The sequence below is a fragment of the Melospiza melodia genome, chromosome 2 (assembly GCF_035770615.1).
Source record: "Melospiza melodia melodia isolate bMelMel2 chromosome 2, bMelMel2.pri, whole genome shotgun sequence".
In the NCBI taxonomy this organism is placed as follows: Eukaryota; Metazoa; Chordata; class Aves; order Passeriformes; family Passerellidae; genus Melospiza; species Melospiza melodia.
In genome coordinates, this window is record NC_086195.1 from 112,248,316 (window position 1) to 112,263,673 (window position 15,358).

A 15,358-nucleotide genomic window follows, 5' to 3' on the forward strand; every position below is an offset into this window, starting at 1 on the left:
AACTGTCAAAAAAAAAAAGCTGATGGCCTTTAGAATGTACAGCAGTTCAAACTGTCTTAATGCTTTCAGTTACAGAGGCATTAAGTCATTGCTCGAGCGGAAAGGATATTGTCTTTAGCTGCTGCAGCCAGAGTTTCAATTACGTGTATTACTAACTTACTTTCTTTACCTAGCCATCTTTTCTGGAACCTTGTCTCATTGCTCAGTCTCATCTGCTTTTTCTTTATTTGCATTTTCCACCTCAAAATAAACCCCTTTTTTACCACTCTGATCACAGCTAAGCCAATTTGATACACATTTGTTAATTCTGTACTCGACAGCCAAGGTGCAGACATTGTCTTTTCAAAGATTGAAATGAAAGATTTCTAGCTCAGTGTAGGTTTTAGGATGAAGTAGTAAGCCTGCTGAGGTGTTCTTCCTTCACCGAAGAGAGTCCAAAGAGCTCTGTGTACTTTATCACAGCCCTCAGCAAATGGAAATTTATGCTCTATGAAAATGGAAGTAGTCTTAAAGCTGAGTGGATCTGCACTCACATGGCAGCCCTCAAACATTAGGCCATCATTGCTCTAGAGAAGATACTGATGCAGAACACAGTGATGTAAGGACAAACATATCCACAGTTTGTGTAACTGCCTCTATTTTTAAACGGGAGGTGAGTTTGTTGCTGAAGTATGACAAAATATTCATGCTAAAAAATGCTAACTGTAGAGCCTCATTTCTGTCTCACGTAGGTGGGATTTTCCATTCTTCATATCCTTATATCCTGCAAGGGAGGAATAGTTCAGCACAGGACAAGGTCTTGTATTTTTCCCTAAAGCCAGAGGCCTTATTATAAACAGATATAGAACTTATACCAGTGACTCATTCTAATGATTAAAACATTTAGTTAGGCAAATCTAACTAGGTCTGAGATCAGTGTTCATTGTTGCTCATTTTTGTTCCTTCCCTGTGCCTCCAATGAACACAGAGCAGTGAAGACCAAGCCACCCTGGAGCCATGCGTTGTTCTGTGAAACATCTCCAGCTCCACTGCTGCTCCATGCGTGGCTGGGCCCGCTCATGCTCACCTCGTCCTGTCGGTGCCTCTCACTTCAGCATTATCGTTTATTTTCTTTGTGTCTCTCCCTCCTCTCTGTCTCTCTCGTGGTAGAAGAGCCTCTCTCTGTCAGTGACTGTTCCTCCCTACCTGCTGGACTGATCAGTGATCAGCGGCCTGTTTCCATTTCATATGTCTGCTGGTACCGAATGCAAAGCCTGTCCTTTTATGATATCCTCCAGAGTAATGAGGTAACAGAAAATTAAGGAGTACACCTGTAACTTAGGGCAGGGAGGCAGTTGTCCAGATATCAGAGAACAGGATGAGTTAAAGGAAAGGCTTTAATGCATATCCAAGGCTGGTGAAATGAATACTTCATGTGTAGTAACTACACCAGGAACCCCAGATTTCAACTATTAAGCTTTACAGATTGTTAGCTTGTGCATTAGATAAAGAAAATGATGTAAACAGCTATTGTGATCCAGGCAAGAGCCCTACAGTCAACAAGGAATGGGAAATCCTTGATAATTCACTGAGAACCCCCTTTCATTTGCAAGGAACAATGATGCCTGTCTTTCCATCTTCACTATATGAAGAGCAGTTGCTAAAACCAGCCATTGAATACATGTACTTGGTTATGGCTGTCTCCTCCTTTATGTTAAACTATCCAAAATCCAGCTAACATTAAGGTGAAGAGTCTTTGTTTTTGAAATCTTTGAAAAGTACCATGTGAAGTCCCTGGGTACAGAGACCTCAGTCTCTATCTGCAATTCTAAAGTATGTCATAATTTTCCTTTATATCACAAGTTCATGTCAGACTTTCTGTTTCCATTCTATTTAAGTACCATTCTAAAAGAAGACAGTAGGATTAACAAGACTGAGGTTTAGTAACAGATTACCAAAAGCCACCTCAGTTGATAAAATAATTAGTGTAGTAGCTTTGAGTTTTTGGAAGTACCCAGCTGCAAACAAAAAAATATGTAAAGTACTGCTCAGCAGTAGAAAAATGCAGAAGAAATGTACGTCCAGTCAATTGAAGAATTTTCATTTACAACCAGGCCACATAAAACCAGATAAAAGCAAATAATTTTTCTTACAATAACTAGAAAGCTGCAGGCACCTTTCACTTATTTACTTGACTGCTTTTGATCTGTTTCAGAACCAACTGTCTGGAAATCTGCTAAGAAAATTCAAAAACAGCAACGGGTGGCAGAAGCTTTGGGTGGTGTTCACCAACTTCTGCATGTTCTTCTATAAATCGCACCAGGTAACCGACTGGGCAAGTGTGAGTGGCTGGAGGTGACAGTGAGGGGTTCTTTTCCAAAGAGGCAGCTGAGAGTAAAGTGGGTATCAGTCAGGGATGCTGTGGGCTGGAGCAGCAGGTGCACTGGGCACAGCTGCACACACAGCCTTCACTGCCACTGGCACACAGCAGGGCTTGTTCTCACTGCTCCTGGCCCAGTTCTTTCCTGAAGCTATCAGCAGTCACAATACAGATCATTCTTGAAAGCACAGCAGAGCTCACCACTGCTCAGAAGCTGTGGTAAAACCAGGCTTTTATCGCTACAATTAAAAACTTAATAGTGACTTTCAAATTCTGTTTACCATGACTGACACTTAAGCCAAACAAGAGAACAGTGGTCAATGATTTAATCTACCTGAGAAAACATCCTACTGCAAAACTAGGGGATTTCTGTTTAGAATCTCTTGGACTCCTGAATCTGTTTGAGCAGGGCATAAGCACAAAGTAACTCAAGTTGCTACATTATGCATTGTTATAGAAATCCTAAATGATGAAAGAAGGAATTGGAGGATATTCCACACGTAAGAGAGATAAAGAAATCGTTTGCCATGCAGTAACTGCACTTCAGCAGTGACCCTGCTGGGTGGCCAGCACAGCTCTAAAGGAGTGGGAATTTGCAAGCTGAGGATGAAGCTGGGTGGTGCCCTGCCAGTAGCAAATGATGGAGCATTATATTCATCAGTTTGAAAGTAATGAAACTCCAAGATATTAGCCACCTTTCCTTCAAGGAAATACTGAGGGGATCAACCTGCAGCAGATCCTTATGCAGAGGGTCTGTAATGATGACCAACTGAAACTACCAGACAATTTATCTTATTGCAATTCTGTAAATCTGGTATTTTTCTGCACATGTGTAGAAACACAGTGATCTTTAAATGAGGTTGTATCTGCTTTCCATTTACTTACGTGCTCTCTTTTGTTAAGGGCATTTGATCTCACCGCACTTTCCATCATACCTTTTCAGGACAATCATCCTTTAGCCAGCCTTCCTTTATTGGGATATTCACTTACCCTTCCTTCTGAATCTGAAAACATTCACAAAGATTATGTGTTCAAGCTACATTTCAAATCCCACGTGTACTACTTCAGGGCTGAAAGTGAATACACCTTTGAAAGGTAAGTTTGTTTTTGAGAGAAAATTTTTGCTAAATTTCAGGAGCATTCTTTCAAAGGTTAGTAGATACAAAGTTTATTAAGTAAGTTGGTTCAGTAATACAGGCAAAGTGGTTCAGCACAACTGGAGAAAGTTTTTAAAATTATGAAAGAAATTTTAAACCTGATACTGCTAAAATCAAGTGATTGGTTGTGATGATATGGAAGCAGTAATAGTAATTACTGCAAAACCTGAAATCATCCAGTCAAAATTGATCAGGCTGGCTGTATGGGGAGCTCCATGCCTCAGCCTTCAGGAAGCATGCGAACAGTAATCACAGGACACCTCAGTAACTCTTCAGAATAGCTTTGCTTCCTTTAGTACAACTGCATGGAAAAATCACACCTGAAACAAAATTACAATTTTTATAGAAGCAGCTGTTCCTACTACATATTTATGCCACTTCACCGTGTAATTTTTACACCTCCCACTGAACTTCAGGTAAATGGAGAGTCAGGGAAAAGGCACTAATCCTCCTAATTTGTGGTTTGTGATTGTTCATACAGGGAACTAATTTAGCTCTTTTATATTAAGCATGAACATGTCAAAAATCATGATGTCTTCATCAAAGAAAGCTGCTCTTAACCTTTAGCCATGTCAGTCCAAAACTATAAACAAGGCAAATTGTGGGAAAGTGATGATAAAATAAAAACACAAAATGCCGTTATCAGTTCTAGGAAAAAGAAGCAGAAATTGCAGCTAAAGTACATTTTTTTGCTCTCAGATTAAGAATGGCTGGTCTCAATTGCTCGTTGCTTGGACCACTCAGGAAAAAGATATTTGGTGTGTGCAGAGCAAGTAAAATCACTATTAACTTCACAAGTTTTGGGACCCATACCTGCTGTTTGGGACCTGCTGTCTGTTCTCTCTTACAGTTTTGGAAGTTGCCTTGAGACAGATTTAGGGGTGAAGTAGGAAGATGCTCCCGCAGGCACTAAAAATCAAACTGTACAACCAATAGCACAGACTGTACCTGTCAAGAAACCCTCCCCTGGGAACTGACCTTCCTTCTGTTTGTGTCTGTCCTGGTGCCTGCTCACAGGTGGATGGAAGTGATCCGAAGTGCCACCAGCTCTGCCTCTCGCGCTCGAGCTCTGAGTCACAAAGAGCCTCACGCCTATTGACGGCCGCTGTGGTGATTGTCCAGCAGCTGCTGATTTTCTAGAGGACATTTGAAACTCTTTTTCTCCCTCCAAGTTTAGGAAAACTTACACTTTGGTTAAAGAAGAGAATTGAGTACGGTTTTGCAGAAACTTTCACAGCAAAACTGTTTAAGTTCTCTGAATATACAAACTAGCTTACCATCATCCCAGTGGCTGCGGTTCATTTCATGTCTTGTATGTTGTCATTCTGTGCTGTTTTTAGCTTGTGCCAGTATTAAAATATTGTCCTTATTAGAGTGCCAAATGCCAAAAGACGTTTTGTTGCCTCAAAGATTGCACCTAAAAGAACTCCTAGATGACTGAAATATGAAAAGTTTCTCCTCTGAGGCAAACACTATTTTCTTCTCTTTTCACAAAAATATATTATTTTTTTTTACCATGTTAATCTGTAGACTGCTGGGCTTTTAAATGTAGATGGATTTTCACAGTATAGAATATAATTATATATACAGCAAGCAGTCTAACAGGAATGAGATAACTTTCAGATTTCATGCTTTTTTCCCCCAGTCTTTCTACATTTAATCTGCAACGATTTACTAATTTTCTATGTTTAACAAGGAAACAGTTGACAGCTCATTCTCATTTCCCTTTGGGGTCACAAATCCATGTGGTATAAATAAAGTATAGGGTTCTTACCTAACCATTTTTTTGGTGCAAGTTGACCAAATCATTCATCTGTTGGCTTTGAAAAGTGAGTACTACTTGCAAGACGAAAAATTTTTAAAATAATCCAGTGCAATATTATTTGGGCTGTTAATGTACTGTGAATGGTTATGTACAAGGAGAAATTAAAGGCTGTGGTGACATTCTGCTGTTTGTTTTACGAACTTGAAAGAAAACCTGTATGCTACAAGAACTGCAGCTATTTGTGATTCATTTGTAGTGTTTTGGTAACTAAATTGGTCTAAGCTGGGGGGTACTATGAAGCCCCGAGTTTTCATCCTGCTTGCTACACATCCCAAATTGACTTGCAGTTGATTGTTGGAATTCAGTCTCTCCCTCTCTCCCCTGGGGCTCAGGCAGACAGAGAGTGACTCACACAACCTGCAGCAGAATTACCCATTTTGTATGCCTAGCTTCAACATCAGCTGGCTCCGCATTTTGGATAAATTGGTGGTGCTGAGAAGGTTGGCAGCACTGTATCTGCAAGGCTTAGATGCTTTCCCTTGTGTTCTAATAAACATTGTCACTAGGGTGATGTAAAACTTCCACTGGCAGAAGTTTGCTGTGCTGGTAGCACCCATCACCATTACAGGCCTTGGAGGAAGCACGGTGCTGAGCAGAGGGGGCCTGAAGGTCAGTGTGGGAAAGGAAGCTGGGCAAGTTCTATCCCTGCTTTTTCTTCATCCAGCTGCTCGCTCTCTTAATGGCTTGTCTGTGTGCGATGTGTAAAATGGCTTCTTACAGCTTTGCTCACAACAAAAGGGAATAAAATACCTCACACCACCATTGTACATATGCCTGTTTCGAGACAGTAAAGTGTTCTTTCTGTTACCCCAACCCCAGACATACCTCTGTCCAAGATGAGGATGGGCTCCAAACCCTTTAGGACAAGCAGCAGTCCTCACGGCCAAATCCAAGCACATCCTGCCAAAGGGAAACTCTTTCCAGAGCATTTCCTTCAGCTGCAGGGAGACCTTCAGCCCCCTGGGCAGGCAGAGTGCTGCAGCTGCTCTTTGCCTCAGCTGGTGCCCCTGGCTCTCCACACCAGTGCAGTAATCACACCTACCCTGGAGCACTGCCTCTGGCTAAGATGTGCTGAAGGACAAACTTGGAAAGCAGGTAGGAAAATCTGAAGCTCATTTTCTCAGCTGCAGGTCCCACTGCCTTGTCCATGCTGAGCCTGTCACCCTGCCCTGTAGTAAGATACAGGAATTCCAGTGCTTCAGGAATGTCCAGGAATGTGAGCACTGATCTGCACAGTGAGGAGAAGAGGAAATAGCACAGCACAGGTGAACAACAACTCAGCTGCAGCCATACTGGTCTGGGAAAACAGTGCTGGAAAAGCAACAGCACTCGATGTTGCTGTGAAGTAAAATGCTGCAGACCTGGTCCTGCCAAAAATTGTTATTATTCAGTGGTAAAATAGTACCTTACAAGACAGGGCCCTGCCTCTTCCCTTTAGAAGTGTTGTCTCTAACAGTGAAAGGCTTTTTTTTTAATGGAAATTATATTAAGGGCCATGCCCTTAATTCAGCCAAACTGAATTTTAATTTAGAACCCTGGGGCTTGTTGAATAGAATGTTCATTAACTGCTGTCTGCTGCAGTAGTTTATTCTGAGCTCTCCAAAGAAATCAAGTACCAACTTTCCTCATTAAGTTTCATTTTTACACAAGGTGAATTTGGAAAATAAGGCAAAGACCAAAATGCAGCGATCTTTATTTTAACAGCAGAGACCAAGTTAAGCTGTGGGTGCAACTTTTAGAATACCCACCTAATCACCATTTTTACCTTTTTGTATTTTTCCTATAAAAAAAGTTGCACACAAGATTTTTTTTTTCTTCTCTACTAGTGTGATTTTTTATTTCTTTTTAAAATGGAACCATTTGAACTGCTGTCACCTGTCAGCATTTTTCTAGGTGTCTATTCCCAGGGTTAACCCAAAACTGAAATGATAGTAAGAGAGTAAAATCAATTGTCATGATGCTCCTATCTTGGAAATGGGCAGAGTCCCCATGTGTGAATAAAACTCAATGTACTAGAAAGCTCTAATGTAGAACCACTTATTTTTAATCCTGATTCACATCATAGCACTGCCTGTTCAGCCCAGCAGGGCCTGCAGAGAGGGAGGGTCACTGTGTGCCAGGTCAGGAGCTATCACTAAACACATCTCTCTCAGCTGCAGGCAAACCTCAGATGGGGCACTCCAGGAGATTTGCTGCTGGTGCTGTTATTACTCACCATGAAATAGCTGCCAGTTTCCAATAATGGACAAATAAAAACAAAACAGGGATTTCATTGCCTCAGGAGGTAGCTCCACAGGCAAAGGGATCAAAAAAGCCTGGACTCCTGTGGTTTTTTCAACAAGATTAAGCATCTCCACCATTTATCTTGCTGTCTAATTTAATCTCTGTTAAGATGTGTTTGATAATATACCTCAAACCTACCTCTTTTCAGAACATTTTATTTGAACAACACTGACACCTTAATGCCTTTGTAAATTCAGCTGAAACCAGACAAAAATGACAGACTGAAAGACAAGTCAGCAGGTAGGGGAAAACATGCTGTGATTGCAGAAATCTTGATGAAAGTCTCTGACTAAGGAGGAAGAAAAATTCGTTTTAGAGACAAAATCAGGTGTAATAGCCTGCCATTCCATCAGCCAAGAAAGAGGATCAAGAAAGACCTGAAAAGCCCAATCTTGCCCATTCTTTCTTTCTATACAGAACCAATTACATGGTCTTAGCCCTCAAAAGCACAGTTACCTATGTGCAGGCAGATGCACAACTCCAGCTGCTACAGCACAGGGACAACTGCCTGTGCCCTGGGGCACAGGAACGCTGGCAGGGGACAAAATAATTGGCAATGTGCCACACATACAGTTTGTAGCAGCAGAAAATAGTAAATAAGTACAACTACTGGAGTGCAGCTGTCACAGAGTTTGTCACCAGGTAAAGGTGCAATCCATGTAGTTTGTTGTGAGCACCTAATCAGTTTCACTGGGCTGGCAGGATGGAGGCTGCAAGGTGGGTTTTAAATCACTGCCATCTGCAAGTGCTACAAATTCTGATTGCCATAAAAAACCCAACACTGTTTAATGACCTTTCTGCATATCATTGCTGACACATGGGCAATAACTGCTCTGGAAGCCCAGAGAGCGTCCCCTCAAGGGAAGGGGCCCTGAATCTCATCTCACTGACCACTCATGTGGCAACATTTCATGAAACTTTTCCTTCTTTATTTCTAGGTCACATAGTTTACAAGGAGGTTTACTGTGTCGGTGTAGAGTGACAAAACTAAAATTGAAATACACGGTTATAAACAGGCAGCAACATTACAGAAAACAAGACACACATGTTCATGGTCCTCTGTAATCATGCATTAGAGGTGGCAAGAAACCCTTGCATACTATTTGTCCATGGCATGTGCTCAGTGCAGTTCCCAGCACATCTGCACAACACAGCTAAAAACAGGAAACACATTTGTGCTATACCTTCAGCTCCTCCCCAGCAGCCTACAAAACCGATTTGGAATTGTCCTGATCTTTGCATGACACCTGTTCTTATCAGCACTCTGGATAATCTTCCAATGGTGACATTTTTAAAGGCAAAACACATTTCCTTTAAAGTCAGGTTAGTGTAAAACTCCTACAAACTGGTACCACAGAGTTTAAAAAGTAACACAGAATGTCACAGAAAGTAGTGAGACCTAAAAAAGACATTGCCCAACTACATTAAAAGCACATTAAGAGGCAGATGATGGGGTGCCAGGCTGCAGGAGGATGGGAACTCACACTGAGCCAGCTGCTTTGCAGTGAGGTGCCAACACACTCAGCCTCACCCTCCCTCTCCACCTGCCCCTTTTGCTCAGCAGGGGCAGAACCCCCCAGTTAGGGCATTCCACAAAGATCAGTTCATCTTCTGTTGCCACAAACTCACACACAGTGATGGAGCTGCAAAGGAACCGTGGCACTGCAGACTGAAGTCACTGCTTTGTTACTACACCAGAAGTGTTCTGTGCCCTAGCACATCATCCTTCAGTAAACTGGCCAGCAACTACAAAGTGCAACTGCAGAGAAAATTAAGTAAAAAAATAGATCTGAGAGTTATAAAAATGCAAGCCTTCAGTTCAAATAACTGATTTTATTGTTTTTAAACAGTGAGTTTATTTACTGCCTAATCATGAAATCCCTGACAAATAAGCAGTTCTACTAATTTAAAGGTTTGCATAAATAGGGATAGCTTGTCATTTAGTATAGTCAAGACTGAGAGAAGTACTACCTGCACAGAAAAATCATCAGTGCAACATCGTAACACAGACATGTTTTAAGCATGAAAAAAACCTCTCAAAAATATCAATACAGTTCTTTTCCTCTGAGAAACTGAGGTGGTGCTTCTTTCAAATGAAGCTCCTCTTCTGTTACCAATATAGACCTGATTTTTAAAGCATCCATACTTTTTAATAGCAAATGATTGTACTTCTACATTCAAGATACAGCACGCTTTTTTTTCAGTGAATCTCAGTTTAAGATAGTCTATATTTAAATAATCTGTATATTACATATAAAAATACACATCTCTACCATAAATGAGGTCTTGTCTTCTTCTAAATGCCCAAGCCTTTTGGCCACCTGCCCTTACCACAAGTCTTATTCATCTTAAGCTCTGACACATCAAGCAAATTCTTCTACTCAGAGAAGTACTTCCTCAACATACACTCCTGGAACACAATTAAAATTCAACTCAAAACACATATATATAACTTTTCAAACGAGTGTTCAAAGAGTGTAGCTAAGAATTTAATTCAACTTGTTGATTGATAAATTCTTGACATTCAAGCCAGCAGCATAAGTTTAAACTTCCCCAATAAGTCTCAGAGTTCTGTGCATCTCCAATTAAGCTCACTTTAATTTCCAGTCCTTACATTAACAGATGACTAGGGAACAGCTTACACTGATCAATTTACATTTCCAGTGCAAACACACCCGTTGATTTCCTTGTGCAGTCACAGCACAGGGATCTATTGAAGGCTGAATGTTCTCATATTGAGACATCAACAGGTAAATTTCCATTGCATTCTGATGCCCATTTCACAAAAGCAGTGCTAAATTTGTTTCCTCAAAAGTGAGCCTATCCATAACACTTAAGAGCACACTAAACAACATAATTAAAACTATTAATCTAAGTGGAGTTGTAAAACATTGCTCAGACTTTAGCATTGTTCAATTTATTTTAAATTTCCTTAGCCATAAAGGAAACCCATTACCTCATTAGGTTGGCAAATGAGTAATGCCTGAAAGCTTGGCCTCAAGATGAACACACACCCACATTTCTTCCAACTGTTGTTCCAACCTGGGCAGAAGTTTACCAGCTCTGTTAGCAAGACAGTGTCCTCTTACTGTTAAATTCTTAAATTAATAAATTAAGGCTATTAATATGCATAGACTAAGGGCTACCATGGTGATAGAAGTCCTGGAAGAAGACCTCACCAGCTTCCACAATGGTTAGAGTACCTGGGTTTCTTGTACCAAGCTAGGCAGATATGCCTGTATTTTAAATGTTAAGCCTTTCTGTTCCAAAGCTTCCATCCATATTTTTTTAAAAAAGTAAATATATTAAGTTACTTCACAGTCATGCAAAGCATAAAGTCATCAATTTCCTCATTAAAAGAAGGCAAAAATGCTCTCTTAGCTACTGGAATAAGAACAACCTGAATATAGCCTTGGTGAAACCAACCAAGGTGAACATCAGAGTAATACTGTGGGGGAAAAAAAACCAGCAGCTACCTAATCAACTGTGCATACAACTAATGGACTAGTATTACTGTTTCCAACATCTATCACACCTGAAATCTGCTATCTAGAAGCCCTCACAGGAATAGTGGAAATCTTAAAATTCCGAATTTCAAGAAGTGACTCTTCTCTGGAGAAGCAAGCAGCAGGACCCAGCACACAGCACTTGGGCTGTTTCTCAGTCTCTCTGTCCAACATCTATCCATTCGGGTAAAGAGATGCACAGATCTAGGCAGCGAGACCAAATAGTGAATCTATGGATGATTTTTCTTTTATGCCAAAAGACATTAGTTTTAACGATAAAAATAGGCATGATAAAGAAATACTTGCCACTGTCTCAGAATCTACACCTTAAGGAGATATTTCAGTATAAATGAAGGGAATAAACATGTTTCACTTAAACATGTTCAGGTGAAAAAAAACCCCTGTGTCTGAATTTCACAAGCTTCACAAATATCTGTTACTAAAACTGAACTACTTCAGAATTCGCATTGGCACAGTTTGAAACTGAAGATATGAAAGAACTCATTCTCTAGGAAAAACAATAATTTAAATTTAAAGCTTTGAGAGACCAGGTGTATGAAATTTAAAACAACTAGAAGTAGTACCATAAACAGAAAGTGATGCTCAGAATATAAGCAAAAAGAAAGAAATGTTAGAGAAACAGAATAAAATTGTGTCTGTGCTGAGGTACAAATAGAAGGTTCTATAATACAGGATTAACTCTTTCAATGGCAAATACTTCACATACAAAAATCTAACCGAGATTCACTTATCACATAACTCAAACTTTACATGTAATAAAGGCAAGGCAATACTCAGTTATGGCCTGTCAAATGTTTACCTCACTAACATTATCTACAAAAGCACTTTACCATTTTGTACACAGTGATTCCTTATGCACACTGAAAGGCTTTCTTTTAAAAAAGACATTATATACATATCTGTACACAATTCCAACAACCATGCTCCATCTCTCAGTGGAATTCTTAAAGCAAGATACCTGAGGTTTCTCAATGTCTTCAATTTCTCTATCACAAACATAAATATACATTTCAGATTTTACAAAAGGACACCTCCCTGGAATATGTGAATTATCATTTAAAAAAATTATAGCTTTAAGGAGCTGAAAAAGATTGCCTCCATCCGAGAGACTTCATTTTCACTCTTAGAATGTCCTTCCTCCCAAGGACTTTCCAGAGACTGAGAGGCAGAACAGCATTAGGGTGCACGCCTTCAATGCAGACACCATGGCATCTCTGCTGTCTTGGGAAAGCCAGGAAGGAAGAGCATGTCAGAAGGACGAAGAACTTCCTCCAGCTAGGGAATATCTGAAGAGGAAAAGAAATAGTTACTGTTGCAACTTTTAGAAGGGTATTTCACAAGAAGCAGCAATGAAGTGATTCCATTTTATGCTGTTCAAGTTCTGGCCTTTTTCCTTACACAATGGCCCTCACTACTGCCACCACACCTTAAAGGAAGAGCCTTGGAACTGAACAACCCTGTTAGAGTATCACTGCTTTCCTAACAAACAGCAACAACCTGTGCTCAAATGTGTTACTGAGCAGCACTTAATGATGGAAGAACATTCAGTGACTCCAACTTCCCTACTCTGCAAGGTTACATCAAATCTTTTCAAAATATTACTGGGCCAGGACAACTCTATCTCTTGATCTAAGCAGATTCTTAAATCATTCAAAGAAATTTAATGACACCTTTTAATAACAGTTAACAATTTAAGTTTCCAGTAAACTTCACCAAACATCCAAAATCAAAACTGGAGGGGGAAGGTAACTGGATTCACACACATTACTGGGCAGCTATTCTGAGGGTCCCAGTTATTTCATTCAGACAAGCTTACAAAATCCAGTTCTATCCAATCTTAAGGGGGAGTGAAAATGTAATCAGAAACTTGTTGTTGAAAACTTATCTTCAGTAATTAGCTACCAAACTGAGAGGGTATTATACTGAATGACCTAATGATGTAATAGAGCATACTTCTTGCAGCACTCAAACAAGAAGGAATCATTTTTTCAGAATTTGACTAGCCCCAAAAAACAGGCTTATCCCCAAGGGAAACCTACTAAGCTATGGAATGATTCAAGCTCATTTTTAGTGGGACTTCTTGCTATTCATTCTTTCACTCCCTTTCTGGAGTCATTATCCCATACTAGCTGGAATACAATCCCTGAAAAATAGAGAAAGTTCACCCAGATGTGATCCACTGACAAACATTCTCTATGAATAATTCTTTCTCTCCTAGAAAGAGAATAGAGTGCTTGCCTTCACTGCTCTAACACATTATGACCAAGAAAAACAGTAACAGTCCAAGGAAGCAGAACAGAAGGAAAGCAATGCTAAACAGGTATATAAAGGATTCTGAAATCTTTCTCACGGGACAAAAATTATGAATGTTGTTGTTGTGACAGAACAAGTAAGATGACTTCCAGCATCCCCAAAAATGCCTATGTCTTGGCACTGTCTCCACATGGCCATTTTCAGCCTCAATTGCAGCATCAAGTCTTTGAGGTTTCCGGTTCCAGGAAGATCCTGTACCAGACTGATAAAAATACGACACTGAAATATTAGCTGATGAAAGACTGGATTCAATTTTGGAACCCCTAATGGAAACAACTGAGATGGAAGCTCCAGCAACTCTTTCAAGTCTGCCAGGACCAAATGAGACAGGACAGGACATCTGGCATTGGAAGTAACCTTTCAGCACTAAAGATACTGACTGGGCTTCATTCTTAACAGCCCATAAAGCAACAAACATGATTGCTTGCAAGTTTCTTGGCATTGGTTTTTACTGAAGGAGAAAGTGTCAGCCTGGAAATCCTGTGCTTCAACCTCAAAGCTGTGAATTCCTAAACTTTACCAAGCTGTGGTTAGAGACAGTGTGAGGAAGACACCTGCTCAGGGTGATCTTTTTCCATGTAGTGGTCCATGATTAATCATTGACATGAGTTTTTTCTAGTACCAAGCAATCCAATCTAGCTGCTGTGAATTTCACAACAGCTGTGGGCTCCTAGATTCAATGTTACATTTATAGCCTCTTCCAGCAGCAATTCTGAAATTTATACCTCTTACCTTTTCTTGTGCAGCATTTAAAGGAACAGAAAATTGATTATTTGTTCCTAACAGATTCCTAAGGAAGGTAGTTAGAAAATCTCATTAAATTTGGCCTTTTGAAGTAAGACCAAATACTGGTTTTGCAGGTGTCACCCATAGGCCATTACAGACTGTCCTGAATGAACAAGGAACCACTGACCATGTGAGTGAGGGAAACACAGACCAACTGAACAGTCAATTTCTCCATGTGGGTAAAAGAACCTAAGAGTGACACAGAGTGTTCTCTGCAACATACACCCAGAAACCAAGGAAGTGTGTATCCCTTACATGAACTGCAAAGGGAAAAGCCTGTCCAGTCTCATCTGACACACAATATGCACACCAACAGGATGAACATGCATATGTGCTATCACCCAAGAAATCAGAACTGCTGACAGGATCAGGTGTTTTTCCAGCAAGCAAACACAACAGCACAAACTGCAGGCACAAGCGGTTTTCTTCTCCATTAGAAACAAAAATTAATTCTTCAATTCAACGTAAGCCAAATATTTATAGAATCAGATTTGCAGTTTTCTGTAAGCCATACTGCAACAGTTTAATTACCTCTGAATCCTCTGCACAAGGTGTGACACCATGGTATCTGCAATGCCTGGACAAGCCTCTTCAGCTAAATAAACTGCCTTCCTCAGCTCTTCTATGGAATCTGTGTTACCACCACACACCTCACTCTTCTCTTTCAACTGAAAGGAAAGCAGGAAGAAATATATTAATGAGATACTAATAAATATTTCTATACACAACATAATGCAGAAGCTTGTTAAGAAGTGACCATCAGTGTTCACAATGTCAGCATTTGACTTTCATCATACACCCTCACATACTGAAGACTTTTTCAAGCAGAAGTTTGTTTTTACAGTACTCATCAGGATGTCATTCATACTCACATGTCTTCCATCTTCACACATCCTTTCAGCATGCTCACAGCCAAAAATGACAACAAAGTATCCCAAGGGAAAAAAGCAGTATTTACCCATAGCTGTTGGTTTCAAGATGTGCTTTCTATACTTTAGTATCCATACTTGCACACCTATAGTTTATACACATACATCTGCAGTCATTTTATCAACTTTTGAAATAATGGTATCTTCATAAATTCTTCTCTTATACTTCATATATTCTT

The 15,358-nt window shown here is 40.1% G+C and overlaps 2 protein-coding genes across 8 annotated transcripts in view; one reads left to right on the forward strand and one right to left on the reverse strand.

The window, feature by feature from the left end:
- The window catches only part of FARP1 (FERM, ARH/RhoGEF and pleckstrin domain protein 1), a 214,472-nt gene extending 208,364 nt beyond the window's left edge, over positions 1-6,108 (forward strand). For 6 of the 7 annotated variants that reach the window (XM_063149572.1, XM_063149568.1, XM_063149573.1 and 3 more), the window contains exons 25-27: positions 2,195-2,302; positions 3,303-3,454; positions 4,534-6,108. In XM_063149572.1, the coding sequence (XP_063005642.1) occupies positions 2,195-2,302; positions 3,303-3,454; positions 4,534-4,615 (342 nt within the window). In that variant the 3' untranslated portion in view covers positions 4,616-6,108. Of the gene's footprint in view, positions 1-1,149; positions 1,287-2,194; positions 2,303-3,302; positions 3,455-4,533 lie in introns of all 7 variants that reach the window. The other variant, XM_063149575.1, reaches the window with a different exon arrangement.
- A 3,329-nt stretch (positions 6,109-9,437) lies between these two features.
- Positions 9,438-15,358, reverse strand: part of STK24 (serine/threonine kinase 24) — a 52,007-nt gene continuing 46,086 nt past the window's right edge. The window contains exons 10-11 of the mRNA XM_063149576.1: positions 14,782-14,918; positions 9,438-12,437 (exon numbers count right to left, since the gene is read on the reverse strand). Coding sequence (XP_063005646.1) covers positions 12,401-12,437; positions 14,782-14,918 — 174 coding nt within the window. The 3' untranslated portion in view covers positions 9,438-12,400. The remainder of the gene's footprint in view (positions 12,438-14,781; positions 14,919-15,358) is intronic.